Source organism: Macrotis lagotis, chromosome 1 (assembly GCF_037893015.1).
Source record: "Macrotis lagotis isolate mMagLag1 chromosome 1, bilby.v1.9.chrom.fasta, whole genome shotgun sequence".
Taxonomy (NCBI): Eukaryota; Metazoa; Chordata; class Mammalia; order Peramelemorphia; family Peramelidae; genus Macrotis; species Macrotis lagotis.
In genome coordinates, this window is record NC_133658.1 from 128,735,715 (window position 1) to 128,756,549 (window position 20,835).

Consider the following 20,835-nt stretch of genomic DNA (forward strand, 5'->3'; position numbering starts at 1 on the left):
AAGGCAATCACTCAAGGGTGAATTCTGGAAACTGAGGGACATAGAATATGATGGAAAGGATTGGACATAAGTGCCATCTTGCTTGATATTTGATTATTGGGGGAAAATCTTATAAGGTCTGATTATACAATTGATTGATGCTTTAAAAAAATCATTGCTATTTAGATATTGAATTGTTTGTAATAGGAATATTAAAATTATAATGATTTTTTTAAAAAGTTGATGGAAGGGGGTGGCTAGGTGGCTCAGTAGATTGAGCACCAGCCCTAGAGTCAGGAGTACCTGGGTTCAAATCCGGTCTCAGACACTTAATAATTACCTAGCTGTGTGGTCTTGGGCAAGCACTGAACCCCATTGCCTTGAAAAATCTAAAAAAACAAAAAACCCAAAACAACAAAAAAAAAGTTGATGGAAGGATGGTGTGGCAGTGGTAACCATATTGAAATTTCCTGGAGAACCAACAGAAGTCTGGGGGGGAAGTGGAGGCAGATGGCCAAGTATTATCAAAACCACAAATTAGTCCAGTACATATACATATACACACATATATATGTTATACATGAAAAAACTAAAACCCAACAAAGTTAAGTGAATGAAGGCCAGGTAGGTAGTGAGTAACAAGATTAGGGTATCAATCACTGATTCTAAATCCTGGGCTTTTTCCAATATAGCCTATATTTTCTTAGTGATGTAGATTTTCAATTCTGTGAAGACATGAACTATAAATTAAGATTGTTTTGTATTATTCTAAGACATGTGAAGATATGTGTTTTTGCAATGTTGGTTATAATGGTGATCACACTTTGTTAGACAAGTAAATAAAAAACTGTGAGACTTACACATTGTGTAGTAGTGATGATAACAAAGCTTGAGATGAAAGTAAGGCCATCATTCATGCTGACCTGGAGTGCAGCTTTCCTGCAATGAAAATAGAACATTCAGAGATACTTTTCACAATACACGGGAAAGACTTTGAATAGGATTAAGGAAACCTGCATTCCAATTTCCATTCTTCAATTAAGCTAGCTAGGACAGTGTGGCAAAAATCATTTGGTTTCAATCTCCTTTTTTGTAAATTTGGGGAATTAGATAAGGTTATTTCTAAAATCACTTATCCATCTCTAGCATTCTTTGATTCTCTTGTTAAACTTAATCAAACTCTAAACGTGATCCTATCACCATCATGCAGTTGGCACACAAATAATTGATTCTCGAGAGACTAGCAGGGAAAAGCTATTTTATTCATTTTCCAGAAGTCAGACATACTACTTATTTTTTTAAATAGACCTTTTTAATATATGTTCAATGCTTTTTAAAAAATTTTTAGGGGGGCAGCTAGGTAGCGTAGTGGATAAAGCACCAGCCCTGGAGTCAGGAGTACCTGGGTTCAAATCCGGTCTCAGACACTTAATAATTACCTAGCCTTGTGGCCTTGGGCAAGCACTGAACCCCGTTTGCTTTGCAAAAAAAAAAAAAAAAAAACTAAAAAATTTTCATTTAATTTTTTTATTTTATCTATTTTTTTGCCTTTTTTCCAAGGCTATGGGGTTAAGTGACTTGCCCGAGGCCACACAGCTAGGTAATTATTATGTGTCAGAGGTTAGATTTAAACTCAGGTACTCCTAACTCCAGGGCTGGTGCTCTATCCTCTGAACCATTTAGTTGTCCTGACAAGTTATTTAAAAGGACCTCAACTTCCGAAGAGGATATGCAGGAATAAATTGGTCAATTTTGTCTTTCACCTCCTTTTGCTTATTTTAGGCCAACAACCATTTTCTAATGCGTGAGTTAAAGAAGTTTGCTTTTGCATTGTGTAAGTACACATTAAAAAGATCAAACACTAGTTAATATTTCTAGTATGAAAGGACATCCAGTCAATTTATTAGCTGGGAATGAAGTAGTAGAAGACTAGAGTTGGAAGGGACATTAAGGGTCATATAGTTCAAGGCCCACTTCCCCCTTTCATAGATAAATAATCTTATTAATACTTTTGTTGCCAATAATTTGCTCTAAGTAGATGGCTACTTGGTATAGTGGATAAAGAGCTGGACCAAGCATCAGAAAGTCTTGAGTTCAAATTTGGTCTCAGACATTTACTAATTGTAAATTAGTTTTCTCATGTGTAAAATGTATATAACAATACACTATCACTCATAAATGTTGTGTGGATAAAATGAAATGATAAATTATAAAGCACTTTGCAAATCTTGAATAATTAATTGCTAGCTATTGTTATTGTTAGTATATTGTTATTATCATTATGACGACTACTACTACTACTACTACTACTACTACTACTACTGCTACTACTACTACTACTACTACTAGTACTACTACTACTAAACCTATAAGTACCCTTGAATGACAAAGGATGTGTTTGAATTTCCAAAAGTATTTGAATTTCACATGTTATTCATTCTGTAGTAAGGATCTTGGCTCAAGCAATGTTTTCAGGTGCTGATGTTGATAATCAGAGATTCTTACAATACAAACAAAATAGAATCAAAAAAGAATAAGTACAGGGCAGATTCATGAATTTACTATTTTTTGTGCAAGGAACATAAACCAGTTTTTTTAGTCATTAGTATATAACTTTTTAATAGTGAGATCATTTTTGTTTTGTGTGAAGGCAAAATAGAGTGGCAAAAGCTCTGGCCTGGGAGTTGGGCTCCTGGGTCTGTTACACACTAACCATGTGATCTTTGGCAAGTCATTTAGACTTTCTGGGTTTCAGATTTGTCATCTGTAAGACAGGGGGGTTGGCTTAAATGATCTGTCTCAAAGGCCCCTTCCAGCTCTAAATGCCTTTGTCTAAATTTATTTTCTGGACCCAGTCATATATATCTATACTGTTCTTTTTAAAGTTCATTGGGTTTCTTTTCTCTGGGTTGAGCTTTTGAGCACCTTCTCATTAGTATGCATTGAAACAAAACCACACCTATAATCTGGGCTCCAAATCTGTCTTTGCATTTGAAAGTCAAGAAGTATACACCTTTATAGGAACATTCAGCATTATGTATCATAGTTATGTTATTACTTTATGGATTCAAGCCAATGATTTACCATGAAAAGTGACCGACATTAATAAATTCAGCTTTGTGACAGATAAGAATATGAAAGCTCCCCCCACTCTGTCCCCTTGACTAGTAATAGAATTATTCCATTTCAAGCTGATGAACATTCTTTAAAACTTACATGCCAACTTCTTCTAAGATGGGGGCTGGACAGAGCAAGTAAGTATCTTCCACAGTGAAAGGCTTCTTGTCTAGAAAAAGAAGATTAGAAGTAGTTGGGAAAAAAGGTGAAAAGGGAATTTCATGTTCCTTATCTCTCAAAGTGACAAAGAATATCCCAATAATTTTCATGTGAGAGTTATTATGTTCAGCTCCTGGCAAGTAAAAACTACCAGGTCCAAACTGGGTTTCCTCATAAAAACTATGCTTGTCTACCTGAATGTAATCAAGGAAAAAATGTTATGAGAGTCAGAAGACTTGAATTCTTGACCTGAATCTGCCAGTAATTCACTGAGAGGCCTAGAGTAAGAAATTTTCTCTCTCTGATCCTCAGTTTCCTCATCTGTAACTAAAGACTAGACTAAATAATTACTAAGGTTCCTTCTACCTCTAAAATTCTATAGCTGTAAAGACAAAAAGTGACTAGACTGAGTGACTAGTATGGACAAAGATTGCATTAGCTTCTGTGGGACATATAAGATCTCACATTTGTCTTCAAGAAGCTTATGGTTATTTTTATGAAAAACAAGGTAAATAAAAATAAAATTAATAATAATAAAAATAATTACATTACACTGTCTTGAACCAAATTAGTTTCATGATATTCAGAAGAAGGAGAGAGAATTTTCATGATTAAGTTCACTGAGAAGATAAATGAACTGGGATTTGAGTTGGCATTCCAGGTCAGGGCAATTGCATGAGAAAAGTGGGAATACAAAATGTGTATGCTTTTTTATTTGTCTAGTTGTTTTGTTGCTTGTTTTTGAGTGGAAGGGATAGTTTATTTAGAAGAACAGCAGGAGATCATTTAGAAAGTTAGCTTAGGGTCAAATTGTGGAGGGTTTTAAATATTAGGCTAACAAATTTAGGTACTACTATCCTATGGGTGAGATTGAAAAGAGATAGCAAAATGAGAATCCTTATTTTCACAAAGAAAGGAAATATTTGTATCTGGAATGAAGAATTACTACTTAGTTGGTCCATATTCAACATATGAACTCAAATGCCTTTTCTTATCCCTGGCATAGAGGATTTGACCAAGTAAGAACATTAGATGGCAGAACATGAAAAAGCAAAGTTGTAAGGGACCTTTGAAAACTGAATATCAAACTGAAGAGGGACTTTAGGACATAGACCATCTCAAATAAAAGACTGTAGACATAAATTCTCTTCCATATAGAGACTATGTAGTTCAATCTCTTCATTTACAGGTGAGAAAACAGGTACCCAGAGAAGGAAAAAACAATTCTCCAAGGCCACATGGGTAAAAAGTGGCAGAGCAAGAGCAGCTAGATGGCACAGTGGATAGAACACCAGCTCTAGAGTCAGGAAGATCTGAGTTCAAATTTGAGTTCAGAACCTCCAGCACTTGGTACATACTAGCTGTGTGAGCTTGGGCAAGTCACTTAACCCCATACCCCCACAAAAAAATAAACCAAAAAATAGTGTCAGAGCTAAGAGTCAGACCTGGGTCACTGTTATCATGGACTAGTCATACATGGGAAGATAACAGTTCAGGGATTCAGCTCACTGCAGGGAGGTGCCTATATACTTTTGGCTAATTTCACAGTGGGTCAGCAATAAGTGAAATCATCCCAAGATATGATGATGGCTGACCACAGGCAAAGAGATACAGGAGAATGACCAAGTTAAAGTTCACACTCATGGACCATTTCATAGAGTTGCAGTAAACCTCCCACAACAAAAGAAACAGATAAGAATCATGAATTTATGGTCAGAGGATCTCTGCTCAAATTCCAGCTTGACCTGCCTGTAAATAAGAATTGTATTAAGTTGGATTGGATTGGATTGAGTGTCCCCTCAACATCTCGGTTTTGGTTTCTTCATTTGTAAAACTTTGAGATTGAACTATATAAGCTCTAGATTTAAATTATCTGGTTAAGGATCCCTCTCATTAACTTTCTTAGCTCTTTATCTCTTTCTGTTGTTGACATGGATCAGCAACTGAGATTCAAATGTTTCAAGGGGAAAAAACATAGGAAATTACTCTTGTAATATTTTTTAAAGATGATTTTCAATTCCCTACCAATGGAAATATTTGTCTATATGGGTAATTTATTGGGATCATAGCTCCCAAAATCACACAAGAGTTCCAAACTGACCTCTCCCCTTTGGAAAGAAGAATTGTTTGCTTTAGAACAAGCATTCATTTCACCACAAAAATGAGAGACTCGTGTGTTTGTGTGTGTGTGTGTGTGTGTGTGTGTGTGTGTGTGTGTGTGTGTGCTGCACACAAGCGAGCATTTGCTTTCCAATAACTTCAGTCATCTGATTCCTTCTTGGAACAATAAATTGGGATAAAAGAACAGTACCAAAAGACATCATCTGCTACCTAGTTGGTTTGTTAGGCATTTAAACGATGCTATTTTTCCTTCTCCTCACCTTCTCACAAAAAACAATCAGCTCTTGGATTTTATGGAGATAGAGAGAGCCTAGTGATTAAAGAACCAGACCTGGAATTAGGAAGGCACATTCAAATCTGACATCAGAAACACCATCTGTGTAACTTTAGACAAGTCACTTAACCTCTATTTGCTTCAGTTTCCTCCAGAACAGTTGTGAGGATCAAATAAGATAACATTGACCAAAATTTAGCTCTATTCCTGAAATACAGTAGCTACTACATAAAAGTTGGTTGTTATCATCATCATCATCATCATTATTCATATTATTATTATTATTATTATTACTATGTAGGTTTGTGGATTATTCTGATTTTTATTTTAAAGGAATACAGTGGGAAACTGTATAAAGGAATACATTGGAAACTGTAAAAACAAGATATCTATTAAAAATTGACTTAAAATGAAAAATAGGAGTTATGATGAAGAAGTTTCCAATGAAAGAGGAAAAGGTTGGATAGTATAGAATAGATTGACTGGTACACACAGCATAAAAGGATCTTAGAACTTATAGGGGGTTCCAACCCTTCATTTTACAAAGAGGAATAATAAGGCACAGAGAAATTTACTAATTTGCCCATGGATATTTAGCTACTAGTAGGAGAATTAGTCCTCCTGGTGCTAACACATAGCACTGGCCTGTCACATGTTTATTGACTGACTGCATCAGTCACTAAGTCTCTTGGCTCCTACTCTTGGATCTTTTTGATTAACTACAATTTTGAGTCCCTTTCCGGACTCTTATCTTGAATCCCCTTCTAGACTCCCTCAATTTCTCCCAGGAGAACATTGGAGGGGCTCAAGACAAGTTTCTCCCTATATACCAAGGTTTCTATTTACCAGAACACTAGTGCTTAAATACCTTTTCAGTCTCTAATCCAGTCCCACTCCCGTGGCACTTCGTAAAATAAGACTCTGGTGCTCAAGGATACCAGGTGAAGATAATTTACAATGCTCCCATACACAACAGTCCCTAACACTACAGTACATTTTGGTATGACTGGAAACTGACTGCAGAAGAGGAGTTTGTGAGTGGAGTAGAAGTGGTGGGAGATTTATCTGATAAGTCTCCATAGACTCAGAAAAAAATTTAAAACTGGAAGGAACTTTGGAAATGTTCAATTTTTTCCTTTTCCTATTGCAAAGAAGGAAAATCAGTCTCTAAAATCTACCATTAGATAGTTATCTAGAGCTCAGTTCTAGAACTTATAAACTGTAAATTGTGATTTTCCAAGTCTATATTTTACTTAAACTATCTGTTTCAAAATTGTTAAAGTAGGAGACATTCAATGTAGAAGATTAGCTTGATTTCTGGCCATTGATACTGGCCAATGATTTCTTGCCTAATTTAAATAATAATAGTAATGGATTTTCCCCCTTTTATGGAGAAATTACAATAACCCAAATATTTTCAAACCTCATTCTTGATATAAATATTGGCTTATGGTCAAAAGGAAAGGGGTGAGAAATTTTTACCATTTATTTGGCAAACTTTCTAAAAGACTTGAAAACAACCAAAACTGACATATCTGTCCTACCAAAGTTTGTATATCTATTTGCATTGCATTAGGAGCAAGGAAGAGTCTATTCTAGGTATGAAAAATATTCTCATTTACTTTTTCTCTTAGAGTCTGAAGCCTAGTTTTCTTGGTATTATAGAAATATTTTTACACATAAGTATTATGCCAATATTATATACATATATATAATACATATAAATACTATATAAGTATTTTGCATTTTTGCATTTAAATTTAGGAGCTAGCTTTGAGCCTAGTGGTTAAGGATGTGTCTTTGAGTGGCAGAATTTTATGATGGAAAGAGTATAAGAAATGAAATGGTGAGGTACCAAATTTGACAGCCATCTTTAAGGCTAGGTGCAAGTCACTTAATTTCTTGGAACCTGTTTCTTCATTTTTAAAATTGTGGCAATCATATCTCCAGTCCCTAATTCATAGGGCTATTGTAAAAATCATATGAGATCCCATCATTTATATTTTTATATTACATACATTACACCTGACATGTCACATAGTAATATAATTTATAATTAGAAGAGTGCTGAATCTGAAGACTTCTCTTCCTGAGCTCAAATCTGTTCTCAGACACTAACTGTGTGACATTGGGTAAGTCTTTTAACCTTCTTTACCTCAGTTTCCTCATCTGTAAAGTGAGCTGGAGAAGGAAATGGCAAACCACTCCTGCGTCTTTGTCAAGAAAACTTCAGATGGTGTCAGGAAAAGTCCTACATGACTGAAAAGACTGAACAGCACGAATTTGGGTAGAGTATAGTGTATTGAGGGAACTAATGCAGAATAAGTTTAAAAATGTGGATTGTCAAGGTTGTCAAGTATTTTAAAACCATACAGAGACACATATACAGATTGTCCTAAAAGTCTTAGTGATGTTTTAAATTTTTTAAGCTCTGAAACTCTGCTAGACTGCTTCTCAATAAACAGGCACTTGGAGCCTTCTAATTTTGACTATATTTGTTTAATTGACATGGTGTTCAAAAACAAGTTGCTCTCCAGGCTTTTGGTGGATTAGAGGAGGGTTCCAACAGTGGAGAAAGCTTAATAGTATGGAAAAAATGAAGAAACTAGGTTTTAAATCTTTCTAATAAACAAATCTAGTTTTCTTCTCTATCAAATGTGAATCACAGCTAGATTTCTATCAAATCATATTTCTTTGCTTCTGTTTTCAATAGCATTTGCAGAGAGGGAAGGGCAGTTTTCATCATAAACCATTCCAGTATCTTTGCCAAGAACACCCCAAATGGGGTTAGGGAGGGCCAGACACAACCAAAATGACTGAACAACAAAAACTTTTCTGGAATATTGTGTGGAGAGGGGAGCTGGTTCAACAGGAGCAATACAGTGGTATCACCAAAACACAGCAGTGGACTAGAGGTGACGAGGCACCTGTAGTCTCTCCAACATTTGGTCTCTCTTCCCACTGATGTGTGTATATTTCAAAGTGAGAGCCCTTAGTTTATCTGAAAATGTTTAATTACTATTTTTCTTCCTAAGCCATTTCATTAAATGCCTTTGCTTTGAACTAATTGTTGGCATAGTGATTGGAAGAGCTTGGCACAAGCATAAAAGAGAAGGGAATAGTTAAGGCTGTTTTGTAAATGACTAGTTGCTTTTGCAACACCAGGATAAGTTTTAACTAAGGCCTTAAGGAGGCCTAGGTAGGCTAATTATATTCTAGTTTGTAGGAATAATTGAATGCCCATTGAAAGATCCAGGTTAAGACTTTAATGCACAAGAAAATGTGACAAAGAAACTGCATTCCAGATTCAGCTTATAATTCATCATCTGTTCTTACTTCTCATCCTCCATCCTCCTCAACCTCCTGGTAGTAGGCAACAGGATTCTACATTTACACCAGTTTCTCATTGAATTGGCTCTTCTCTTCCCTAATGATGTTGAACAGTTTGGTGCAAATGATGCAAAGCTCAGTAGCAAATTGCAAACCTGGATACAAGAACATTTTGTGATGTAACTCTGAGTGACCTTCTTCTTGACCACTAGAACTACCAATTTTATGAGACAGGAAGAAGAGATATTTGTTGTCTTTGTCTCATAAGAACAGGTCTTTAAATTTTAGTCCTTATTTGTTGACCAGGTTCAAAATATCAGTATCATTGTTATAGCTTAAGCTTTTATAATCTCTACTTCTCCTTTATGAGATAGCACTGAAGGCAGTAATTAAAAGGTAAATTAAGATATATGTCATTGTCAGGAATTAACATCACAGCTCAAAAAAATCTATTTTTAAAACATTCAGAAAATCCATTGAAGTCAGCAAACACGTTTCTTTGGGAAGATGAGTAAGGTCTAGAGCATGAGTTTCCCTGTGGGTGATGGCTAGGGATGCTCCAATGAGGAGACCAAGGATCAAGCAGCTGAGAGTAATCATGACTTAGAGGATACTTTAGCTATTTTTCCATATAACCCAGAACTCAACCTGACTGAAAATATAGCACTAAATAGAAAAATAAAAATTATATTCAAACTTTAAGGATCATGGCATCCAACACCTTCATTTTACAATAAGTAAACTCAGACTAAGTGAGACAAAAGTTTGTGCATTTTATTTTTTGCCAGTCTTGCTTTCTGACTAGGTGGCATACTAGAGAAATACCAACCTTTAAATCAGGAAAATGTAAGCCTAAGTGCTGCCTTTGACTCAAACGAGCTGAATGATTATGGGCAAGCCACTAATCCTCTCAGTGCCCTAAACACTCTAAAAGTATATTCTAGATGGAATTGACAAATTGTATTTGTAGAAAGAGTTTTCACACTGGAAGTTTCTATATTAATAAAGTGTAAGGGAATCCTCATTGGAGGGTAGATCCTTTCTATACTTAGCAAAACTGTACCTTACACAATTAACAGTCCTTTTGTGAAACCATATCTGAAAGCCTTCCATCCTGATAGGAAGAAGAGGATATTAGAAAGACTCAACAGTAAGTTCCAAATATGTTCTAATATTAAAACGTTGTTTTCTTGCCAAGCAACAGGAATTTATAATTGCAAAAAATTGCATTTCTTCAAATATTTTGGGTCAAAAGTTGTTTTTTTATTTGATACATTATAACAATGCCATAGAGTGGGTAGAGGAGGTGTTATGTTTAATCTATAAATGAGTGAAACAAAGAACAAAACAAGATTAAGCAATTTGCCCAAGGTTCCATATTATATTACTGTCAAAGACAGATTTAGAACTATAGGATAATAGGATTTTGAGATAGAAAAGATCTTAGAGATGATTTAATACAATGCTCTCACTTATAGATTAAGAAGATAGAGTTAGAAAGAGATGTCAGTTAGTCAGTGATTGAATTACAGTTTCTCATCTCATCCCAAATCTAGTTCTCTTTCCCATGACACCATGCTGTTTTCTGGACAACCACTATTCCCTTGAATGCTCAACTCCACTTTAAGTTAATGACTACTCTCTAGATGATAAAAGAAAACTGAAGAAGGACAATGGCACCCAAAGTTCTAGCAAAATTTCATTTTACTTTGGATTAAATCCACTGAAAAATTACTTCCAACTGTTGACATTTCACAAATCATCTTCTAAGCCAAGAATTAGCCTTTTCTCAATTTGGTGCCTTAAGGTCAGAGTAATTGCAGAATTTAACATGAAACCTACCAGCTGTGTTTTGCTAGACTAGATATTTCTTTTAAGCCTTTCTTTTTACTTCATTAGAGAAATGCACAGTCTAAAGATAAAAATTCAGTCTATTCCTATCCATATAAACAAGTTCCACTTAGGCAGAATGGTTTCCAGTTGAACACTTGCTAGTAGAAATTTCACATATAGAATAAACTATGAGTTTCAGAATGGAGAAGATACTGCCTTAATATATCTTTATCTGTAGATTCTGCAGATCACAATTACTGTCTGTTCCTTAAGAAAAGAACAGACAGCTTATAGGTAAAGAACTTCAGATAGAAGTAGACTTACCCTTTAAATCCCTAGATTTAACTAAATTCACATATTGAGTTTTAGCATTTTAATGGATATGAACTTGCTAGAGTTCTTCAGGACCTATGCTAAACCTAGCTTTGGCTGAGAAAATACTTTGGAAATCTTCACACAATTTAGCAAATAGTGATCTGTGTTTGTTCTGGCTATACTTTTTCCTTACTCTCAACTTAGAGTCATGATCCAAGAAAAGATATGTTTTCAACTGGAAATCCATTTGTGGAGAAGTTGGAATTCTAAAGAAGAGACACTAGCACATTTTTGAACTGAAGAAATGACTATTAAATGGCTGGTAAATAAGAAAAATTAATGCTTTTTTCTAATGGTATAATGAAAAGCATACTCTAATTTCCTCATTTTGTAAAGAGACAGAAGAAATTGTTGGGCTAGATCATCTCTAAGATCTCTTCCAAGTTCCAAGTGGATGATCCCATTATTTTGAGAAATGACTAGAAAGTATCAGGACTGAGTTTGTAAAAACACTTTGATGCCTCACACATTCCTGATTTTATCCTTGTGGGCACTGCCTTCACTGATGCTGACTATAACTCCTTCATCCTATAGTAAATGAATTCCTGAGTTGCTATAGGAAAAAAATAACCCACACTCCCAAGTTTAAAACCTTGTTGGTATTGTTGACTCTTCCTTTTTTTCTTACCTTTCATGGCCAAAATAATTACCAAGTCAAATCAATCCTATTTCTACAACCAACATTTGGGTGGACTCCAATGGTCCACTTTATGTGCTCTTTATGGGGGTGCCTGCAAGGACAAGTGTCATACAGCATAGGAAGATATAAATGAGTTGTGATTTGATTCATTGATGAACTCCCAAATGAATAAGAATATATCCATATGAATATTTATCTCCACTTTTAAATCAATGAGCATTTAAATTTAAAGAAAACTGAATCAGAGTTGGCTCAAAATTCTAGCAAAATTTTATTTTACTTTAGATGAATATCCACAGACAAAAATATAACCTTTAAGTCCTAACATTTTTCTCACAAAATATTTTCTAAGTCAACTTTTGGTCTTATCTCAGTTTGTTTCCTTGAGGACAGAATAAGTGCCAAATCTTAAGTAAAAACTGTCAGCTGTGATTTGCTAAGCTGGAACTTAAAAAAATGGTTCTCTTTCTTCAGAGGGGGACAATTCAGCATCCAAGGACCAAGTTAATATTGATCCATAAATGAGATCTGCCTAGGCAGGGGGACTTTCAGTTGTCTACTTGCAGGGGATTAATATCTGAGACTCAGGCTGGGTTGAGGGAGAGGAGCTCAGAATGATGGAAGGATACTTCAATAGACCTCCAGATCACAAGTACCACTTACTCTCCTTTATCTTCTACTCCTAATGGACTTGTGTTATATATAGATAAGGGAAATGAGGCAGAGAAATTACTTTCCTACCCAAGAGAACAAATCAGTCACTCTGTAAATATTGGAGTAACCATGGTCATTACTAAATTTCCAGGCTGCTTCTAAGCACCAACTTTGCCACTTCCTAAGTTACCACATGAGAGAGAGAGAGAGAGAGAGAGAGAAGAAGAAGATAAAGAATTAAAGTATTTATATAGTTCCTACTATATGCCAAACAATACAAATATTTCATTTTATCTTCACAACAATCCTGCAAATAATAACAGCAACCCTAATCTTAATAGCTCCATTTTACAATTATGGAAACTGAGGCAATCAGAGGTTAAGTGACTTGCTCAGAGTTATATATTTGAGGTCACATACAAACCCAGATTGTCTTCTAAGGTATCCCCACTAAGCTCGGAGATGCTTAGATTTCTCCAAATGCTACATTATCTCAAATTTCCCCAAGATGCATTACATGATCTTCTCCTTGATTATATATTTCTATGGCACTGTGTAATACCATTTTAATTTTTTATTTATTCTTAATTTATGGAATAAAATAAGCATTTCTGTACCTTAGCATAATAAAAAAGATTGCACATAAAACTACAAATCCTTAATGAACAACTTGCTATTCCTTTTAAATAAATAATAGTTATATAATTAATATTTCCTTTACTTTATAGTTTTCCACAAGTATACCTTGTCTACCCAATTAGACATATAAGCACCTTGAAGACAGGCCTACTTTGTCCCCTCATAGAATCTACTACAATATTAAGCAGATAATAGGCACTAAAGTCTATTAAGAAGATATACAAGCATATTGTTTATTAATCTGTTCTTCAAGGACTCATGTATTCTTCAGCTATACATTCTTTCTACTTTAATAGATCCATTTCATGAGTTCTTTTGGCTAAAAGAAATCTATTACTGCATGGCTAGATGTGTGGAATAAACTTCCCTGCTTGGTCTAAGCTAGGCTGGTCTAACCTGATGGATACTGTATCATTTGTTTTCCTTACACTTGATTTTTTCCTAGATTCATAGTATCTTCAAGAGTTTGAAGTCTGCTAAAATTGCCTTTGAGAACCCAAGGTCACTTCAATGGCATAATGAGACAGTTGAGAAGGACATGCTATTAATTTCAACCTTGAAAAATGAATAATAGCCAGTTCTTTTCCTCCAACTCAAAGTCTTCCCCAGAGTTGACAACCAAAATATTTTTTAATAAACACACCCTTGAATTCAGAGTAGTAAGTCAAACTACTTGATGCATTTTGTGAGGAAACAGCTGTATTAAAATAAAATTGCCCTATAGACCCAAGTTTCATTATTTTTGAGGAAGTGCAACTGGGTTGTAAATTAAAACTGAATCACTCATAATTATAGAAGTTCAAGAAAGAATGAAAGAATGGAGTAGTCTCCTGAAGAAATTGTATTATAAGCCATCAAAACATTATTTCACATACTCATAAGGCTTTTGTATTCCATATCATCTTACACTAATAAATGAGGACAATTATTAAAATTACAATCTGATATAATTATATATGACAAAAATATTTCTAATCCTCAGAAAATGATTGGTTCATTTATTTCAAGCAATATATAATACAATATAAAAGATCTTAGGAATTTTCTTACAGTTAGGCATAAATTGATATAACTCATACTTAAAATTTTGTGTTTAGTATATTCTGATTCATTAGAATTCTGTCATATATGCCTGCTATGAATTACTAATATATATCCTTGATAAATTAGATGTCAAATCCATTTTCTCCCTTTTTTACTCCCTCATAAAAAAGAAACCTATTGGATTTTATATAGAATGATATAAATATATACAAAAGGGATAGGCAAGGTCATGACCATGAGATAGGAAAATGATAATAATGAAAGTAACGATTGCTTATATTATTGGAAAAATAATAAAATGCATGGTTTTAGTCTTTAACATCTCAAATTTTATAAACACCTTGTGATGCAGGTAAGACAATAAATATCCCCATTATATAGAAGAAGAAATGGAGGTTCAAAAACAATAAATGACTTGACTAGGGTCACATACATAACAAAGGACAGAGCTGAAATTTCCAATTCAGGTTTCCTGCCTGAAAGCTTCTTACCATATTACCATAGAACATATTGATTTCCAAGTTGGGTGAAGGGGAGGAATTAGATTGAAAAAGAAAAAAAATTGTTGAGAAGTATATAGTATCTTATGGTTTACCAAATATTTGATATATTAATTTTTGATACTCAGCAATTTCAGGAAGTAATCTAGGTATGACTATCCTCATTTTACAGATGAGCAAACTGAGGTTGAGAGAAAGGAAATGACTTGATCAAAATAATAGAGAGTAATTAAAGGAACAATATTCAAATTCAGGTTTTCTATTTCAATTCTGTTATATCATAATGTACAAATATCCCTTAAGAAGATGAATCTGGAATTTAGAAGACTTTTAACAGAGAGGAACTATTCTAACCCTTAGCCAATGCAACATACTGTGAATTATAGCTACTTCATAAATGTTACTGTAGGGGAATTCCTATTCAGCTATGATGCTGTCTCTATAATGATATTTCCATCCATAGACATCTGTACATTTTTAAGCATTTCCAGAGATCCAGAAAGTAGACTTAATATTCCAGTTACCAGGCTTATTTTGGGTAATATGTACAGGTAAAGGTTAAAGAGGGTATAATTCAGAGTGCATGTTAGGAGATCATTACATATCTGCTCAAGAATTATTCTGTTTTAAAATGTTCAGAAATTTTAAAAAAGGGAATATACCTTTAACAAGGAATCTATCTACTCTAACAAAATAGGAAAAAAATATGAACACCTGAAGAAGCTAAAAAAGAAATCACATATACATAGTTGCAGCTAGACAGCGAGTGAAAGGAATACTTGAGGCAGCTGGTACTAAAATGGATATAACGCAGGGTCTCAAACACTAGCTGTTTGTTCCCCTTGCTGTGTACATGACAAGTTACTTAACTTCTGATTCTGATTCAATTTTCTGAATCATCCAATGGGTATAATAACACCTACTTCCCAGGGTTTGTGAAGATCAAATGAGATAATATTTGTTGAAAGAGCTTATTCAAGGACTGGCATGTGGCTGACACTACACAAATGTTTATTTCCTTCACGTTCCCCTTCCCAAGGAAGAAGCGATTAGGGAGAGGAAAAAAGCTCTTCAGGAAGGAAAAGGGATAGCTTATTTCAAAAGTAAATTTTTGAATTTCTAACTTTACCATGTGTTTTGAGAGTGTATTTCCATCATAATCATTGAAATGATAAGCAAGGACAGACATTTTTGCAAAATTCATTCTGTAATTCTGTAAGAAGGGGAGGCTACTGATTCACTAATAGTTTAAGGAAAGTAACTGTGGATTGTGCATGTGGGTAGAAGAGATGGTACTCACTCCACAATGCCTCCTTCTCTTATTTAAGATTGATGGGATATACCCAGCTCCTTAGGCAAAGCATGCCACAGAAAAAAGAGAATCTGGATGAATCTTTTGTTTCCAATAAAATACCTATTAGGATGGGGTGGCTAGGTGGCGCAGTGGCTCGAGCACCGGCCTTGGAGTCAGGAGTGCCTGGGTTCAAATCCGACCTCAGACACTTAATAATTACCTAGCCGTGTGGCCTTGGGCAAGTCACTTAACCCATTGCCTTGAAAAATTAAAAAAAATACCTATTAGGTGTCAATTAACTCCTCTATCTTCTACTATGGGACAGCTCTTGCCTCACATTTAAGTGTTGTGGTTTCCATCTAGGAATTTGGAAATGTTCAAATCTGAGGTTTATAAATGCATGTAAAATGTCAGCTACAGAGTGAAATCATTATTTTCTTGCCCTTCACCATCTGATAAATTGAATTAGTTACTTTAAGTTCCTCAAAAATAATGCTCAAGTGGCGGCTAGGTGGTGCAGTGGATAAAGCACCTGCCCTGGAGTCAGGAGTACCTGGGTTCAAATCTGGTCTCAGACACTTAATAATTACCTAGCTGTGTGGCCTTGGGTAAGCCACTTAACCTCATTTGCCTTGCAAAAACCTAAAATAAATAAATAAATAAAAATAAAATACAAAAAGTATTCAAAACCTTTTTATTGTTTTGGATTCCAAGAGATAACAAAAAAAAAAAAAGACACAGACTGGTACAGTTGGCAAACCCAAGAGACATTGGTTCTATTGCCAGTTATATCATTAATCACCTTTGTAACATAAGACAAATAAAAAAGTTTTTAGAGCTAAAAAGAGATCGCTCCATCATTTTATTAACAAAAAACCGATGTTTTAAAGGAAACTTATCTTTTCCAAAGTTACACAGTAAATGGCAGAGATGATAGTCAAATTCATACCCTGAAATTCATTGTTCTTTCTACCTCAGAAAGCTGCCTCTCACTTTCAGTTAACTTTCTGTTTCCTCAACTTGCAGTAAAATTTACAGAAGTAACAATATAATACATGTTCAAATGTTCTGAAAAGTATAAAAACCAAAAACATTTAATATAGAGTGCTATTTATTTTATCTCTATAGATTTGGTTTATTGTTTACTAGTTTCTGTCATGTCTGGACTCTTTGTGACCCCATTTGGAGTTTGTTTTGCCATTTCTATCTCCAGCTCATTTTGCAGATGAGGAAACTAAGGTAAATAGGTTAAGTGTTGTGCCCATGGTCACAAAACTAGTAAATGATGGAAGCTGAATTTGAACTCAGCTGTTCCTAACTATAAACTCAGCACTTCATTTACTGTTAACACCTAGCTGTCTACCTCTGCAGATACTCAATAATCATCTATTTGATGGATGTCAGCTGTGAATAACTATGGATCATTGGAGGGTAATTTCCTGTAGTAAGCCTTGTTTGAAATTCCCTAGAAGCCTTTGAATCATCTTAAATTGATTTAAATTAAGAACTTGCTTCTAAGAAAACCTCATTTGCCAAAGTTGAGGTTTTACTTGTCACATCATGTACATCTAAAAGCTTTTATCTTTATGGATCTTATTCTAGTGGTCTCCAAAGAAGAATCAGAGTACTCTGGGAGTTCATGGAATGAATTCAAAGGGTATGTGGTCATTCATTTGGTGGGTGGGAAGATGAGGAAAATTCCACCCTGATCTCCCAATTCAGCCATTTGTGGGTTTATCTCCAACACAACTGCATTGCCACTTCTCCTTCCCCCAGTGAACCCCCTTCCACTATCAGTCTCCTGTGGGAGACTTTCAAGTGTGGGTATGGGACTTTTAAGGTGGTTATACTCTAAACTATCATGGACACCTGAAATACCTACAGTTACAACTGAAACCCCCCCCCCCAATATACTGATCCCTAATCACCTAGTGTGTAACTTCAGTTTCCATGGGTTTAGTTAGTTTATGCAAATGATTACTATAGCTTTATATCCATCCATAAACTTTCTACTAAACTCTAGTCCCATATCATGAAGGGCCTATTGAACATTTCAGATCTAATGCTGTTCACTGGAGGATTCTATGGCTGGTCGGTCAGTCCTTCCCTTTAGACTTTTTATTTTTCAGTGGGGAAAAAGTAAGTAGTATAGGATGAGTAGAGCTAGTTGGTTCCCAATTATATTAACTTTTTCTCCAAACCAATCTATTTTTTTGAACTTCCCTGTTTCCATCAAGAGTACCATTAACCTTCAAGTTTCCCAGAGTCTGAACCTCATTATCCTTGACTCCTCATTGAATTAAAAATTATCTTACGTCATAAATGTGCTCTTAATTGCCAAATCCAATGGTCTTTTCTCACTTCCCTTCCTTCTCAATCCTATTGCAGCATTTGATACAATATTAACCGCCTTCTCCTCATGGATTCTTAGTTTCTTTTCTGAGGTGTCTTGCTTGGTTCTCTTTCTAACTTGATTCACTAGAGAAGTTCCTTCTTGCTCTTCTTTGCTGGACTATCATCTATATCATATCTTCTAGCTGTGAGTTTATCCCAAACCTTCACCTATACTAGGGTTCCAACCTTTTAGTTCTTTTAAGCTGCAACACCCAATAAAAACTTGTCAACAGCTGCCTATAGAATATAAGGTCTAGACTTTTTCTCTTCTCACTTTTTCTATTTTTCATTTGATAACTTCAGTTCCATGGGTTGTTAGTTTATTGAGATGATTACTATAGCTTTACATTAATCCCTAAACATTCTCTTATACCAATCCCATATGATTTGAACATTTCAAATCCCATGTCCAATAAGTATTTCAAATGAAATGTCTTAAGCAGAACTCATTACTTTCCCAAAAATCCACCCCTCTTCTAGAAAAAAAAGACCTTTGACCTTTCTGTGGAAGGCATCATCATCCTTCTAGTCATCCAGGTTTACAATTTTAATATTGTTCTTAACCACTCAAAATCTTTACCCTATATAGTCAATAAAATGTCAGTCAATTTTTGTCATCTTCCTCCATATCTATTACATTTATCTTCTCTCTTCTCACATGTAACTATCCTAATTTAGGTCCTTATCACTTTTTGCTTGAATTATTGTAATAAAATTCTAATAGATTTCTTGACCTCAAGTCATTCCTCTCTCTGATCTATTCCCCCATACCATTGTCAATGTGATTTATATAAAAGTTTTCTATGTCACTCCTCTATATAATGAACACTAATAGTCTCCTACTGATTCTAAGATCAAATATTTTTCATTTTTATTTGATCATTTAAAAACTTCTATTTTGTGTAAGTTTCATAGTATCAAAATTATTAATATAGTTGCATGACTATATAATTCATAAATAAACATAATGGGGGTATGTGCTTAATTTTTAACTGATAAAACATGAAATTTTAAAAAATTCTATGTTGTCAGTCATTTGGTGGGTGGGAAGATGAGGAAAATCCCACCCTGATCTCCCAATATCACATTTAGAATTTTTTGGCTAGGAAGAACAAATTCCATTTGAGAGCTGAAATAGAGAAATAGACTTAATTTTAGAAGTTCAATAGCCAAACTTTCAAGTATATTCAGAAATAGGAAATATTTCATTTTTCAATATCATCTTTCAAGAGTTTCAATATTTTTGCCTTCCATGATTCCTTGGCTGAAAGTGGACTCTCCCTCCCTTCATTCTTAAAGCACTTGGTCTGGATCTCTTGGCAACATACGTCATGTTTTTATATTCAGCTGTAAGCTCTATGAGGGTAGGGACTCTTGTCTCTGTCATCTTTTTGTCTAGGTGCTAAACATACAGTACTTATATATGCTGTAAAGCATTCAGTAAATGTTTGTTGAATTAAATAATGCAATGAAATGAGAAAATTTCCAGTCTACTAGATTAAATACTTCTTGATATTGGTAGCTCTACAACTAAAATTAAAATATAGCAGAGAAATAGCATGATATTACATGAAATGAACGCTGACTCCCAAACTTTCTGAGAATTTCTTCTAGAGATCTTTAATGACAGGGATTTATCTGTTTGTGTTTAGGTATGGAATGAAAATAATATGTTCCTTTTGTACAAAATTATAATAGTAATATTATAATTATAAAATTATAATAGTAATATCATAGAGTGTGGCTATATGACTTACTGAGTGTTGTGGAGTCGTTGATCTTGAAGCTGCAGAGTACTCTATCCACATTGCGAGCATGACGAAATCCATTTCCTCTCACAACCACTTGAAATGATTCTGCAAAGATAATTAATGCAAAGATGATTTATTGAAAGTTGAAAGAATTAACCTCAGATTGACATGTTGTCTTGAGATACATCAAAGCATGCCAAATTTTTCTTGCCTCTGTCCTATAATTTTGCCAAAAAAGTTATTTTGTATTAGAAAACAAATACTGTAATTCCCCTGGGTGGTCTTTAATCTTTCATGTAGCTGGGCAATGTATGGTATGGCAGAGTGTTGAAGTTGGAGCCAGGCTTTAAATTTTGCCTCAGTGTCTGATAGCCCATGACTAAGCTTTCAGTGAATTTCCACCGTAGATATTGTAGGAACTGACTTTGCTCTCCAGTAGGAAAATTGGAAAACATCTTAATCCCTGACTTCAGAGAGAGCAATAAATCAACAGGGCTATTAAAGTAGTAGAAATTTATCAATGAAGAAAAGTTATAGAAGATATAAAAGAATAAGAATGGATAGAATCTCTAGGTGAGCTAGCACTTTGCATGCCTAGAGGAATCTTTAAGATATATAGTCTGATTCTTTTTTATATAACACACATGGGCCCATGATTCTGGAGGTAAGGAGTAATTTGCCAACATACACTCTTCTGCAATTTGAAACCTTCTCTCCCTTCACTTGCCCAA

General features: G+C 34.6%; 1 protein-coding gene across 2 annotated transcripts in view; it reads right to left on the reverse strand.

Moving 5' to 3' along the window:
- ANTXR1 (ANTXR cell adhesion molecule 1) overlaps positions 1 to 20,835 on the reverse strand; it is a 303,869-nt gene that overhangs the window by 181,521 nt on the left and 101,513 nt on the right. For both annotated transcript variants that reach the window (XM_074207912.1, XM_074207920.1), the window contains exons 10-12: positions 20,111 to 20,209; positions 3,196 to 3,265; positions 840 to 918 (exon numbers count right to left, since the gene is read on the reverse strand). In XM_074207912.1, coding sequence (XP_074064013.1) covers positions 840 to 918; positions 3,196 to 3,265; positions 20,111 to 20,209 — 248 coding nt within the window. The remainder of the gene's footprint in view (positions 1 to 839; positions 919 to 3,195; positions 3,266 to 20,110; positions 20,210 to 20,835) is intronic.